Source organism: Ceratotherium simum, chromosome X (genome assembly GCF_057802395.1).
Source record: "Ceratotherium simum simum isolate JZ-2026a chromosome X, ASM5780239v1, whole genome shotgun sequence".
NCBI classification, from domain to species: Eukaryota; Metazoa; Chordata; class Mammalia; order Perissodactyla; family Rhinocerotidae; genus Ceratotherium; species Ceratotherium simum.
The window spans coordinates 35785323-35801000 of NC_141940.1; the positions used below are offsets into that span (position 1 = coordinate 35785323).

Genomic DNA, 15678 nt, shown 5'->3' on the forward strand with positions numbered 1-15678 from the left:
TGCATAAATTCCAGAGCCTAGAAAAGTCCTTGAGTGACCAGTTTCATTTCCTTTAAGACTATGAGACAGATAAGAATGCCTTCTAATTTTAAGCATTCCACTGAAGGGAATTTCTAACCCTAATTGGTTATTCTTTTAGTTTCTAAACCCTCTCTCCCTGTCAGGAAGTTCTCTCTCTTTTTCTGTTTAAACTTCTTGCTCTTTCTTAAGGTCTTTGTCTTTTTCTCGGACCTCATTGAGTATTGAAGGAATCTGGTTGCCATATTGCAGACAGGCTTAGGGAGCACTTTGAGATTTTCTTCCAAAAGGATTCATCTGAAGGCAAAATGGGCTTATTAGCTTCTCAGAGTGTATATGGAATCTTTCTCAGTGAGGAAAGACAAGTAAAGTTGAGGCTGGCAGTCCCTGGAGCTAGCCTACCTTTCACTGCCCAGCTGAGGCCTAGAGCTCTGGAACCTATAAATATACCATTCATTCGTCATTGATCAAGTAGCTTCTCTGTGGAGTTCTGTGTTATGTGTTAGTTTCTGCATCCACGTTCGCGGCAGGTGACCTTCCCATGACCTTTGTTGCGGCACTCAAGTATAGTGTTCTTATAATTAGGCTCTCTTGATTGCAAGTAGCAGAGACTCACTGGAGTTCTCTCAGTGAGAGGAGAGTTTATTATAACGTAAGGAAAGTGAAACTGGAAAGCCATTGGGAAGGACTGGATTCTCTCTAGCTCTTTCATGGTGTGTCTGCTTCGTGCCACTGTATTCTCTCCCTCTCCCAATCAGTTTGCTCAGCTTACCCAGAATTGATGTCTATTTCGAACTTCGGATTGAACTTGGCTTCAGTTTGACACAGACTTGATTCTAACTCTTAGTGATTTTTCCTAACTTCTGCTCTATCTGCTAAGTGGCTCAGCATCTCTGTCTGTTGATTAAAATTTCCAGAAACAAAAATCTGGCCCAGCTCATCACTTCATGCCAGATTATGTCACCCATTACCGGCCAGGCAGTGAATTTGGTTGCTTTTGTGTCAGATGCCAATGGTTGGTTCAGTCTACTGTTGTCAAAAGCACAGTGGTGGAGGGGGGGTCATAGGTTATAAAATGTAAACCTAGGCAGTAAGCAAGGGCTGTGGATGAGGCAGTTACCCTTAGAAAGCAGTGTCAGCAAGCAGACACAGATTTGTATCTCTGGTCGAAAGAGTAAGGTTATCACTAAGATCCCACCCACAGAGTTTCCCTGTGGTGACTAAATGACTGAAACGAAATGGAGATGAAGGCAAAGAGCACAGCAGAAGGTATTAGAAGCCAAAGAAAGGAAGAATGCTTAGCATGAAGCTGAAATAATTTCCCAGAAGAAGGATGTATTTCTGGAAGAGGGAGTGTGGTGCACTTGTCACCAGGAGAAGCCTATGCAACGTGTGTGCTTTCTGTGGATCTCAGTCTGGCAGCTGACTCCAAGTTACAGAAATCGTGACCTATCTCAAATGAGTAGGGACCTACTTGACTTAGAGAAGGCTAAATTTTAGGAAAGAATATCAGTCTCTATATCATTATTCTTTGTAAATCAGAACAAAGTAGAAGAGGAATTTAGTTGGAGACGCCAAGTTAGCTTTGTAAGTCATTGTCAAAATCATTTTGGCTGTAAAAAGTACATTGGCCTGGGGCCGGCCAGTGGCTTAGCGGTTAAGTGCGCACGCTCCGCTACTGGCGGCCTGGGTTCGGATCCCGGGTGTGCACAGACGCACCGCTTCTCTGGCCATGCTGAGGTGGCGTCCCACATACAGCAACTAGAAGGATGTGCAACTATAACATACAATGATCTACTGGGGCTTTGGGGAGAAAAAGGGAAAACAAAAAAAAGGAGGAGGATTGGCAATAGATGTTAGCTCAGGGCCCATCTTCCTCAGCAAAAAGAGGAGGATTGACATGGATGTCAGCTCAGGGCTGATCTTCCTCACACACACACAAAAAAGTACATTGGCCTGTCTCGATTCCTAATACTGCTCTTTATGAGTCGTCCCCTGTACTATCTACTGCAACTCACCACCCATGGCATGGCAAAGAAATCCTGTTGAGTTGGTACTGTCATAGACATTTAGGGTAAAAGGGAAAAGGTAAACTCTGAGTGGAGGAGGCAGAATTTGAGCTGAGCTAATCCAGAGGGAATATTGGGGTGACAGAAGACCTGTTATATATATATTTTTCTACCTGTGTATATGCTTTTCTTTGCAGGACTGCTGATAAGCTCAGGCTGTGCATTATACCCCTTAGGATGGAATAGCCCGGAGATAATGCAAACATGTGGGAATGTCTCCAATCAATTTCAGTTAGGTAAGGTGGCCTGGGTAGGATGGCAGTGATGGTTCATTGCGAATCTGTTTTTCAAAGTACTTTACCTCTTGGAAGGGCCTCCGCTTGCTAGTGGTGCTTGCCTGAGTCTCTCTCACTATGTTAGCTTGTGGGAAGTGATGGCTTGGCCAGACTCATTTGGTCTTGCTAACTTACAAGGGTTGGACATAAATTCCACTTTTAAAACTATGTCTCTCTAAACCCTGTATACACTTTTACTCAAGAGTTCTGTGACCAATTTGGGGCAACCCTATCTACAGAGGAATTACAAGTGCTTGGAGACTAACAATCTGTCATCCTCTGAATAAATCCTAGTTCCTATTAATATTTCCTTCTAAGTACTTTTTCCCAAATATGAATCAACAGTACCTCTTCTCATTCTCCTCTGAGGATATAACAAGAGGTAATTTGGTTTACATCAAACATTAGAAACCTAGGTTAAATATTGGGGATTTTTACTTGCATGTTACTGGCATTGTTACATTGTTACTGGCATGTTAATGACAAGAGCTGTTAACTATTAGAATGGGTGACAGAAGTAGCTCTGGACTCTTCTGTGGTTGCCAACTCCCATTGATAATGGCTTAAGTACACTATTGTGAGTTTAGAATAGATTATACTCTAATTGGAAGACTTCAAAATATTTTCCCAACCTACCATAATGGAAGAGAGTAGGAGGGGAAATGTCTAGGTTTCCTTGAGTATTCTCAATTGTAGGAGAGAATTTTGGAACAATGAAGCCACCTATTCCCTATAGCTTATGGTCCAATACTTTCCTTTCTCTCTGTTGCCTCAGACTGTTTTTTGAGTCTCCCCTGTCCATTTTCGGAGGAAGGAGTTGTTCACTGTACAAACATAACACAAAGGAAGTGTTATATAGAAGATGTGACAAGTGTGGACCCTGGAATGTCCAGTGTTCCTAGCTCAGGGCAGAGGTGACTGGTAAATATAATAATTCTGGCATAGGTGAAGGAATGAGTAAATACTTTGGGGCAGGTGCTGAAGAAAAGGGAAGCAAGCTACTAGTCTTCCTAGCTGGGGTAGAGAAAGATGAAGATTTAGCATATTTCTCCTACTTGGTTATTAGACATATAATTCTACTTTTTTAAGATAACAGCTTTATTGATATATAATTCACATGCCATAAAATTTGCCCTTTTAAAGTGTACAATTAGTTGTTTTCAGTATATTCACAAGGTTGTGCAATAATCACCACTATCCAACTCCAGAATATTGTCATAACCCCAAAAAGAATCTCCTTACCCATGAGCAGTCACTCTCCATTCCCCTCTGTGCCCCAGCCCCCAGCAACCACTGTCAATATAGATTTGACTATTCTGGAAATTTCATATAAATGGAATCATATCATATGTGGCTTTTTGTGTTTGGCTTCTTTTACTTAGCATAATATTTTTAAAGTTCATCTACATTGTAGCATGTATCAGTACTTCTGCTTTTTGTGGCTGAATAATATTCCATTGTATGGATGTAACACATTTTACTTATCCACTCATCAGTTGATGGATACTTGGGTTTTTCCACTTGGGGGCTATTATGAATAAGATTGTTATGAATATTTATGTACACATTTTTATATGGACATATATTTTCATTTCTCTTGGGTATATATCTAGGAGCAGAATTGCTGGGTTAAATGGTGACTCTGTGTTTAAGCCTTTTGAGGAACTGCCAGGCTGTTTTCTAAAGTGACTGCATCATTTTACATTTCCACCAACAATGTACAAGGATTGCAATTTCCCAACATCTTCACCAGTACTTATTTTCCATGTTTTAAATTATAGCCATCCTAGTGGGTATGAAGTGGTATCTCACCGTGATTTTAATTTGCATTTCCCTGATGACTGATGATGTTGAGCATCTTTTCATTTACTTATTGGCCATTTCTATATCTTCTTTGGGGAAATGTCTATTCAAATCTTTTGCCTATTTTTAACTGGGTTATTTGCCTTTTTTTGTTGAGTTGTAAGTATACTTTATGTATTCTGGATACTAGACTCTTTCCAGATATATGATTTGCAAGTATTTTTTCCCATTCTGCGGGTTGTATCTTCACTTTCTTGATGACATCCTTTGAAGTACAAAATTATTTAACATTGATGAAATTCAATCTTACCTATTTTTTCTTTTGTTGCTTGTGTTTTTGGTATCATATCTAAGAATATATTGCCAAATCCCAGGTGATGAAGATTGTTTTGGCTATATTGATCCCCTGCATTTCCATGTGAATTTTAGGTTCAGCTTGTCAATTTCTGCACAAAATCCACCTAGGATTTTGACAGAGATTTCAATGAATACATAGATCAGTTTGGAGAGTGTTGCTACTCTAGTAGTATTAAGTTTTCCAGTCTATGAACACCAGATGATGTTCCATTGAGTTAGGTCATCTTTAATTTCTTTTAATGATATTTTGCAGTTTTCAGTATACAGGTCTTGCACTTCTTTTGTGAAATATATTGCTAAGTATTTTATTGTTTTCTATGATACTATAAATAGAATTAGTTTCTTAATTTTATTTTTGGATTGTTCATTGTTAGTGTATAAAAATACAAATGATTTTCCTATATTGATCTTGTATCCTACAACCTAGCTGAAACTCTCTTATTAATTGTAATGATTTTTAGTGAATTTCTTAGGATTTTCTATATAGAAGATCATGTCATCTAAAAAGAAAGAGAGTTTTATTTCTTCCTTTCCAATTTGGATGTCTTTGGTTTCTTTTCTTGTCTAATTGCCCTGGCTAGAACCTCCAGAACAATGTTGAATAGAACTGGTGAGAGCAAACATCCTTGTCTTATCTCTGATCTTAGGGGTAAAGCATCCAATTTTTCACCATTCAGTATTGATATTAGATTTTTTTTCATAGATGGCTTTTATTAGATTGAGAAAGTTCCCTTCTATCTGTTCCTAGTGTGTTAAGTGTATTCATCAGGAAAGGGTGATAGATTTTGTCAAATGTACTTTTTTTACCTACTGAGATGCTCATATGCATTTTATCAATTGAGTTTCCAATGTTAAACCAACCTTGCATTTCTGGGATAAATTGTAGTTGGTCATGGTGTATAATCCATTTTATATGTTGCTGGATTCAGCTTGCTAGTATTTTGTTTAGTATTTTATTGAGGATTTTTACATCTATATTCATTAGGAATATTGGTCTGTAGATTTCTTTTCTTGTGATGTGTTTGTTGGATTTTGCTATGAGGGTAACATTCGCCTCATAGAAAGAGTTGCTGTGATTCTAATTTGATTACTGTAAAATGCCAAAGTAAAAAATTGGCGATGTGATTTGCATGTAGGCATTTGGCAGTTTTCCGCACTAATCACCACCCCAAAGAAACTAGTTCACAAATGAGCAATTTTTTGTGTGACTACCTCTGTCCTAAGTTGAAAGCCTTCAAGCGTGTTTACCACAGGATCATTATTTTTCTTTTTCTTCTTTTACTTATTTTTTTGTTATTGTTTCACTCTTTATTACCTTCTCTTCCTTTCTTTACCCTTCTCTCCTACAGCATATGTTTGCCCAAGGGCTCTAGCTACCCTCTCCTCAGTGCAATGGATACTGTGCTGTTCTGTGAATCCTTAGGAATGAAAGGATTGCTGAAGCCTGCTTGAGTCAAGCCCACCTAGCTCCTTTCTTGAACCACTTTTGTATTCTTCCCACTGCTTAAGTTTCTCTCACCCTTCTGAGGCCCACATTTCCTGCCCATATTCTCCAATTACATGCCTCCATATTACCACATTTCTGGTTAATGCTGAAAAGAAGAGACAATCTGTGCCATCCCTGACCCTTTTTGGTCAGCTGTCCAAACACACACAATAGTGCCAATTGTATTAACCCTTGCAAAATAGAGGTGACAGAAGTAGCAGCAAAACATGTAGTAATATTAAAAGGCATTTTTTTATGATGTGTTAGGAATACAAAGCTTGTGAATACCAAGGTTCAGGAATGCCAGTGCTAGAAGTAGAGCCTTTCTCCCTAGACCTTTCTTTAATATTTTGGAGAGTCTGGCAGTGTGGAAGCATACTTGTCACACCTGAGATATTGTATAGCTGGATGAATGAAATGGTAGAAAAGTACCCTGAGTGTCCCGTGACAGACTTTTGTGACTTTTTCCTTGAGAGGCAGCATAGTATGCTGAAAGTTCACAGGCTTTGGAGTCAAAGATCTCAGTTGGTATCCAGGCTCAGCAACCTATGTAGTTGTATGGGATAAAGTCGCTTGATGTCTGTGTCTCAGTCTCCTTCTCTGTAAAATGGGGGATAATAATAATATCTGTCTCAGTGCTATTGTTACAATTAAATAAAAAAAGTATATTAAAGTACGTAGCACAGTGTTTGACTTAGGTGGTGGCCTGCTTTAAAAGATAGCAGAGTAAAATGCGTTGGGGAGTAGAATATCAATTGATGACATTTCCTTTGATTCTGCTGTAGGCTCTATATTCTACTATGTGCTCTGTATTTTGGGAAAGGAGATTCACAGAGCCAAGAAAGACATGGACCCTACTCAAGGAACAAAGTTTCTTACCCTGACTTACTTGAGAGAGATGAAGGGGGTAGGGAGGACAATAGAAGCAGGCACTGACAGTCTGCCAAGGTGATTCTGAGAGTAAGTAAAAAAGATTTCTCTGACACTCTGAATGGCCTCTTGCAGCCTCCAGTGTGAAGGGATCACACTCATGTCTTCAACTCCTCTTTCCCTAGGTTTTCATTCAAGTTATCCTGAACCATCCACAGTTATGATTTTTAGTCCTAACCTGAATTATCAAAGATATAACTTGTATTAAGGCAGCAGCCTTGATGTCCGTGTTGGATTAAAAATAGCCACAAATTCTTTGATACTTTTCCCATAGAGAGGCCAGGTCTATCTGTACCACCTATCCCCTGAATCTGGGCTGAAACATAACTGCTTTAACCAATAAAATATGGCAGAAGTGACATCAAGCTTGTTCTAGGCCTACCCTCTAAAGATCTTGTAGTCTCCATGTTGGCTTCTTGGAGCTCTGAGCCATCATATAAAAAATCTGACTACTCTGCTGGAGAGACTACATGGAAAGTCCTGGAGATACTTGGAGACAGAGATAGGCCCAGCTGAGTTCAAACCTCCAGCCATTCCTGCCAAGGCACCAGACATGTGAGTAAAGCAGTCTTGAACTCTCCACACTAGCCATCTGAATACCACTGAATGACCCTAGTTGATGCCAATTGCAGTAGAAGAATTGCTCAGCTAAGCCCTGACCAAATCGTGACCAAAGATTCATGAGATATAATAAAATGGTCATTGTTTTAAGCTACTATGTTCTGGGGGTAGTTTGTTATACAACAATGGATAACCAGAAAATTCCAAATCATATACGTATAAATTTATTATTTTTAATCAAAAGTAGTTTATGTATGTGACAAAATAAAACAGTACATAAAAGTTTAAAATGCAAAGTCAGTCTTTTTTCTGACCGCAATCCCATTCCCCAAAGGGACCATTAAATTCCTTTTATATCTCTCCAGAATTTTTAATAAATACAAAATATGTATTTTATGCATATCTTTATTTTGTCCAACTAAGATCACATTACTTATCTATCTAACTTTCTAGCTAGCTATACCATTCTGCACCTTGATTTTTTCACTTACTGATATCTCTTGGAGAACTATCAACATTTCTAGATCTCCCTCGCACATTTTAGGCACACCATATTTTTGCATTGTAGGGATAGCATAAACGCTACAAGGGCAGGGATTTTTGTCTGTGAGATTAAGTAACTTGCCTCAGGTCACTCAGTGGGTAGAGTGGCAGAGGTGGGATTCAAATTCTAAAACTCTGGTCTAGGTAGCACCATTCAATAGAAGTTTCTGCAATGATGAAAATGTTCTGTATTTTGCTGTCCAATGTATTAGCCACTAGCCATATGTTGTTGTACAATTGAAATGTTAAGTTAGTGGAACTGAATTTTTAATTTAATTTAATTAAACTTTATTTAACGACTACTTAATTTTATTAATTTACTTAATTTCATGAATTTAATTTATTTTATTAATATAAATGTAATAGCCACAAGGTGACTAGTGGCTACCATGTTGGACAGCAGGGCTTGAGAGTCTGTGCTCTTAGCTGTTATTCTCCTCTGTAGAGAATAAAGAACCTACTAAGGAGACTCAGAAGGAGTAGCCAGAGAGATAAAAAGAAGATTAAGAATGTGGGGTCACAAAAGCCAAGAGAAAGAGAGTACGTCAATGAAGAGGGTGTAGTCAATTGTGTTTAATGCTATTGCAAGTTGCTAGATGAGGATAGAGAAGTAACCATTGGAATCTGCCAGACAAAGGTGACCTAGAAGAGCAGTTTTGGAGTTATAGATATTGGAGGTATTGTGAGAGGAGGAAAATGAAAGCAGCGTGTGTAGACAATTCTTTCAAAAAGTTTTGCTATGAAGGAGAGCAGAGAAACTGAGCAGTAACTGGAAGAGAATGTAGGATGAAGAGAGGCTTTTTCTAAGATGGCCAAACACTTGAATGATAATAGTAATGAGCCTATAGTGGAGAGAGATTGATGCAGAAAAGCAAGGTCCTTGAGAAAGTGAAGGCGCAGTGAGGAGGACTCCTGAACAGAGATTTCAACTGATTTCCTAATACACACATTTCAGCTTTGCTGTGATTTTCAAAATCCTCTTAGATCCACAAAACTATTAGGGAATTTCTTCATACCCAATGGCCTATAGACAGTGGACACTCAAATAAGCCTCATTGAGTATTTAGCGATGCTAAATACTTCTAATGGGACATAGCTGTTTTCAAGCAAGCTTATAAAACCATTGTGCTATCCATAGCTCTTAATTCTAAGGTAAGGTCTATACTGTCTATCAATGGATCACATTTGCAACATGCTCTCATGAATATGATCAAATCTGATCCTCAAAAGTGCATGCATACCAGATAATAATATGACCGTTTTTGTAATGAGGAAACCCTGATATATGGAGAAGTAAAGTGATCTGTGTATGGTCACATAGCAAGTTAAAGTCAGAACCATGAATGGAGCCTATCTCCAAATTCACTGTTCTGTGTGTGCTACAATGACTTTTTTCTTCTCCACTGGTGAGGGCATGTCTTGAGTCATTTGAGAATTTTTTCCTTAAGATACACATTAGCTCTATTGTTTTCGGAAACAAATGTTTCTGAAACATCATGGAAAGTACCCAGTCTTGCATCCTGTCTCCCTCACCCCCACCTTCAGCCTGAGTCCTCTGTCAATCTTTTAGTATTCTCAGAGTACAAATAAATAAGTCAGTGTCTGGATCTGATGGGATTCTGTAAGAGGTCCTCAGTGGAATGGATATGTGTGGGGAATTTTAAAGTGCCTCTAGATTTGACTCGCACTAATAAAGGCACCTAAATTGTCCTGTTAAACTTGATCATAGAAGAAAGATATACTAAAGTTTTTGTGTTCCACATGTTCTAAGATCATATATAGTCTACCTGGGCTTCTCTCTGGTTTTCTGGGATATCTACTTTTTATGCACTCCTTATCTCACTCTCTCTTCTTGAGAGAAAGAGATTATGTGTGTGTGGTGGTGGTGGGGGAGTAGGATAAAAGATCAGAGGGGTGTTGGAGAAGACACAGCTTTCAAAACAAAAACTTACTACCATGTCTGATCTGCCAAGGGAAACAATAGAAAAAATAAACAAATGGGACTACATCAAACTAAAAAGCTTGTGCACAGCAAAGGAAACCATCAACAAAACGAAAAGACAACCAAACAATTGGGAGAAGATATTTGCAAACCCTATATCTGATAAGGGGTTAATATCCCAAATACATAAAGAACCCATACATCTCAACAACAAAAAAAACCTAATAATCCAATTAAAAAATGGGCAAAAAGTCTGAACAGACATTTCTCCAAAGAAGATATACAGATGGCCAACAGGCACATGAAAAGATGTTCAACATCATTAACTATCAGGGAAATGCAAATCAAAACTACAATGAGATATCACCTCATACCCCTCAGAATGGCTATAGTTAACAAGACTGAAAATAACAAGTGTTGGAGAAGGTGTGGAAAAATGGGTACTCTCATACACTGCTGGTGGGCATGCAAACTGTTGCAGCCACTATGCAAAACAGTATGGAGATTCCTCAAAAAATTAAGAATAGAACTACCATATGATCCAGCTAGTCCACTGCTGGGTATTTATCCAAAGAACATGAAAACACAAATGTGTAAAGATATATGCACCCCTATGATCATTGCAACATTATGCACAATAGCCAAGATTTGGAAGCAACCTAGGTGCCCATTGAGGGATGAATGGATAAAGAAAATTTGGTATATATACACAATGGAGTACTACTCAGCCACAAAAAAGGATGAAATCTGGGCATTTGTGACAACACGGATGGACCTTGAGGGTATTATGCTAAGTGAAATAAGTCAGAGGGAGAAAGTCAAATACCGTATGATCTCACTCATAAGTAGAAGATAAAAACAACATAGAGACAGAGATTGGGTTAGTGGTTACCAGAGGGGAAGAGAGGAGGGATGAAGATGAAAGGTGTGATTAGGGACGTGTGCATGGTGATGGATTGTAACTAGTCTTTGGGTGGTGAACATGATGTAATCGACACAGAAATCAAAATATAATGATGTACACCTGAAATTTATAAAATGTTATAATCCAGTGTTTCTGCAATAAAGACAAAACAAAACTAACTAACAAAAAAGACCTTATGGTTGCAAAAGAAATCCCAAAACCAACCCTTGCCCTCTAAAAGCTTTACCTCCTTCCTTCTACCTCCTCTCCTGTTTCTAGGATCTCCTCTCAGGTTTCCCAGTGCATCTTCCAGGTTCCCTGCTGTCCATCTTCCCTTGACGCCTGCTCTTCCCCCTGGAAGGTCACTTATTTGGGTGTCACTCCCCAGAGTCATCAGTTGAGCAGTTTAGGGAGTTGACTCTCTTTCTTCTTTTTCTTCATTTAAAGAAGAAATTAATTTGTATTGAACTGCAAAAGACCCTGAATAGCCAAAGCAATCTTGAGAAAGAAGAACAAAGCTGGAGGCATCATGCTTCCTGATTTCAAACTATATTCTAAAGCTATAGTAGTCAAAAGAGTATGGCATAAAAACAGACCCATAGATCAATGGAACAGAATAGAGAGCTCAGACATAAACTTTCACAAATATGGTCAATTAATTTATGACAAAGGAACCAAGAATATACAATGGGGAAATGATAGTCTTTTCAATAATTGGTGCTGGGAAAACTCGAGAGCCACAGGCAAAAGAATGAAACTGGACCACAATCTTATACGACACACAAAAATTAACTCAAAATGGATTAAACACTTGAACGTAAGACTTGAAACCATAAAACTCCTAGAAGAAAACAGGTGATAAGCACCTTGAAATTGGTCTTGGCAATGATATTTTGGATTTTACCTCAAAAGCAAAAGCAACAAAAGCAAAAATCAAGAAGTGGGACTACATCAAATTAAAAAGCTTCTGCACAGCAAATAAAATCATCAACAAGATAAAAAGGCAACCTACCAAATGGGAGAAAACATATGTAAATCATATATCTGATAAAGGGTTAATATCCAAAATATATAAAGAACTCAAACAACTCAATAGCAAAAAAACAAGCTGATTAAAAAATGGGCAGAGGATCTGAATAGACAAGTTTTCCAAAGAAGACGTACAGATGGCCAACAGGCACATGAAAAGGTGCTCAACATCACTAATCATCAGGGAAATGCAAATCAAAACTACAATGAGATATCACCTCACACATGTTAGTATGATCATTATCAAGAAGACAAGAAATAACAAGTGTTGGCGAGGATGTGGAGAAGAAGAAACCTTTGTGCACTGTTGCTGGGAATATAAATTGGTGCAGCCACTATGGAAAACAGCATAGAAGTCCCTCAAAAAATTAAAAATAGAAATACCACATGATCCAGCAATTCCACTTCTGGATATTTATTTGAAGGAAATGAAAACATTACTTGAAAAGATATATGCACCCCCGTGTTCACTGCAGCAGTTTTACAATAACCAAGTCACGGAAGCAAACTACGTGTCCATTGATGGATGAATAAAGAAAATGTGATAAATATATACAATTGAATATTATTCAGCCATAAAAAAGAAGGAAATCTTGCCATTTGTGACAGCATGGATGGACCTCAAGGGCATTATTCTAAGTGAAATAAGTCAGATGAAGAAAGACAAATAAGGTATGATCTAGAAAACCAAACTAACCAAACAAAAAACAAACTCATGGATACACAGAACAGATTGGTGGTTGCCAGAAGCAGAGTGTGGGGGTTTGGCGAAATGGGTGCAGAGGGTCAAAAGGTACTTCCAGTTATAAAATAAGTCATGGGTATGTAATGTGTAGCATGGTGACTATAGGTAATAATACTATATTGTATATTTGAAAGTTGCTAAGAGTGTAGATCTTAAAAGTTTTCATTATAAGAAAAAAAATTTGTAACTATGTGTGGTGATGGACGTTAACTAAACTTATTGTGGTGATCATTTCACAATATATATGTATATTGAATCATTATGTTGTACACCTGAAACTAATATAATGGCATACGTCAATTATATCTCAAAAAATAAATAAGAAATTAACAATCAAATATTTAAAACAGAAAAACAAAGCAGACAATAATCATGAGTTTGTACTGCAACCTACAACGGAAGGGACCTTGCAGATCAATCGTGTGCTCATTTATAGCTACTGAGACCCAATTAGGGCAAGTGATTTTTCTCAAGACCCCACAACTAGGAATTTGGGACTAGCTTCCTGATTCTCACACACACTGTAGATGCTGCTCAATGGCAATCCAATATCTGTTGAATGAATCACCCATTCAGTAAGAAGGGGAAAGTCAAAGACTCCCAGCAACAGCCTTGTCAAGTGCAAACTTTCTCACTCTTTGATTAAGTAAATGAAAGATTTAAGCTGAGGAATGTGTTTGGATGGTTGTTACTTGGACTCTGGCCATAGAATGAAGAGTTCGTGGACTTGATCCCGGACAAGCGTATCCTTCTCAGTCCAACGCTAAATTGATGCATTTAACTCCACTTCCTAGTTATCTTTCACCAAGCCTCTAATTGGCATCAACAACAGTGGGAACCAAGGAAGAACCCATGGGAGGATTGCCTAGTGGTAAGAATGGGCTTTAGCATAGCTACATCCTAAGCTCTGTGACCTTGGACATGTTATTCCGCATTTGGGAGCTGATTGCTATCTCATGGGGTTGTTGTGAAGATTAAATGAGATCACACATGCAAAACACTGAGTACAGTGTTGGGTATATAGCTACCAGTCAATAGTTGTCTGGTATCATCATCATCATGATAATAATACCAGTTGTTGAAATCAAAATGTTCCCAGTACTTTGGTTTTCAGAAAAAGGACCTATTACAGCAAGGAGCCACTATATATAGCATGATAGATAAAAACATAGGTTAGTAGTAGAAAGACGTGTGTTCAAATGTGAGCCCTGTCACTTACTAGTTGTGCATGTTTGGGCATGCTACATAACCTCTTTGTGTTTCCACTAATGGGGATTGATAAAAATATTTTTCTCCATAAGGTTATTGAAAAGATTAAGTGAAGTAATACATACATGCAAAGCATTTAGCACAATAGGCTGCATTAAATGTAACTTGCTGTTAGTAGGTAGTCAGCCCAGTTTTCAAGAGCCTCTTTGGAAAGGATGCCCAGGCTTGGCTCCTGGGAGGGAGAGAGGGACCTACTCAACTTGACAAAGGCCTGCAACAGAGGCTGCCCAAAGGCCTTGTGTGTGCTTCCTGTGTTTCCTCTCTCAAGGGCCCATTTCCTTTGTTCTCCCATCATTTCCTCTCATTCTTGCCAGTTCAAAGCCCTTTACGGTGACTCGAGGTTTGGCCTTTATGGCTTCATTTTCCAGGCATTTCCTGTTACCTTTCTTCTCTGTCAGCTTCCTTCTTTATTGACAGTCTGTTTTCTTGTGCTCACCAGAGTACAATGAGGCAGGTTAATACATTCGCACGTCCACAGAGGGGCAGTAGAATGTGGTAGAAACAGCCCTGGTCTGGGTATCAGGACAGCTGGGTTTTAATTTTTCTAAGCATGCTTGGGCACATCACTTTCCCACACTGAGCCTTGGTTTCCCTGTTTTTACATAGAGAGCATTGGACTAGACTGATGAGCAACCAGAGGCCCCAGATACCTACCTAGCGCCTTGTTGCAACCCACCTACCTTTATGGCCAGGCCTTTGATTTAATTTCATATCTATCTATTTTTTTCTTAAAAACCAGAAAGATAGTGAAAAACCAATCTATTTAAGGCTGCCCTCCTACAGGAGAGGACCCTTTTACTGTCACTCACCCATGGGAGTGGGGCCAGGGATTGGCCAAGGGGATTGCCAAATGCAACTCATTCATTGGGCAGCATCAGCTAGAATGCTCTGGGCAGACAGTCCTTCTAGAAAACTCATGGCTCAGGCATTGCTTAAGGTTTTTCAGTTGCCTTCCTAGCCCACACAGAGAGGTGTCTCCACTCTGAGGAGAATCTGAGATAAGCTGGAGGAGGCAGGAAGGAATCAGTAGGACAGGGGGCAATTTAATTCACCTGCATACCCCTGGTGCCTGGCAAACTCTTGGTGCTCTCTAGATGCTGCATTAAGTGGAATGAACAAATTGTAGGTGGCTTTGTTGCCGTCTTACTATGTGACCATAGCCAAGTCATTTCAGTTCTTCATGTTTTTTTAATTGAAATACGTTTGACATATGACACTGTGTCATTTTAGGTGTACAATATGTTAATTTCATTTATATATTGTAATATGATTGCCATTGTAGTGATAATAATCACCTCTATTACATTACATAATTATCATTTCTTTTTAGTGGTTGGAATAATTAAGTTCTAGTCTGTTAGTAAGTTTGATGATTTATGGTACAATATTGTTGTCTATATTCACTGTGCATTAGATCTCTAGGGCTTATTTACTACTTGTTGCAAGTTTGTACCCTTAAACAACATCTGTCCTGTCCTCCCACGCCCCACCCGCTGGTAACCACCATTTTAGTCTCTGTTCTTTACGAGTTTGGCTTTTTTAGATTTCACATATAGATTTCAGTTTTTTCAACCTCTTTCCCCATGACTAAAGTGAGGGTGATTTTATCTACCTTCAGAGATTGTTTTGGCCATAAAATGACAAAGTACATGTAAATGTGCTTTATGAAAACAATGCCCTACAGGTGTAAGGGGTAAAAGATGAGAAAGCTGATCTAATGTTAGATCCCTCTTCCCTATCATTTTAG

At 38.6% G+C, this 15678-nt stretch overlaps 1 protein-coding gene across 3 annotated transcripts in view; it reads left to right on the plus strand.

Moving 5' to 3' along the window:
* The window catches only part of LHFPL1 (LHFPL tetraspan subfamily member 1), a 44915-nt gene that overhangs the window by 15901 nt on the left and 13336 nt on the right, over positions 1–15678 (plus strand). For 2 of the 3 annotated variants that reach the window (XM_004440504.3, XM_004440503.3), the window contains one exon: positions 2225–2323. The exons of the other annotated variant lie outside the window; for it this stretch is intronic. In XM_004440504.3, the coding sequence (XP_004440561.1) occupies positions 2225–2323 (99 nt within the window). The remainder of the gene's footprint in view (positions 1–2224; positions 2324–15678) is intronic. 3 annotated transcript variants of the gene reach the window in all.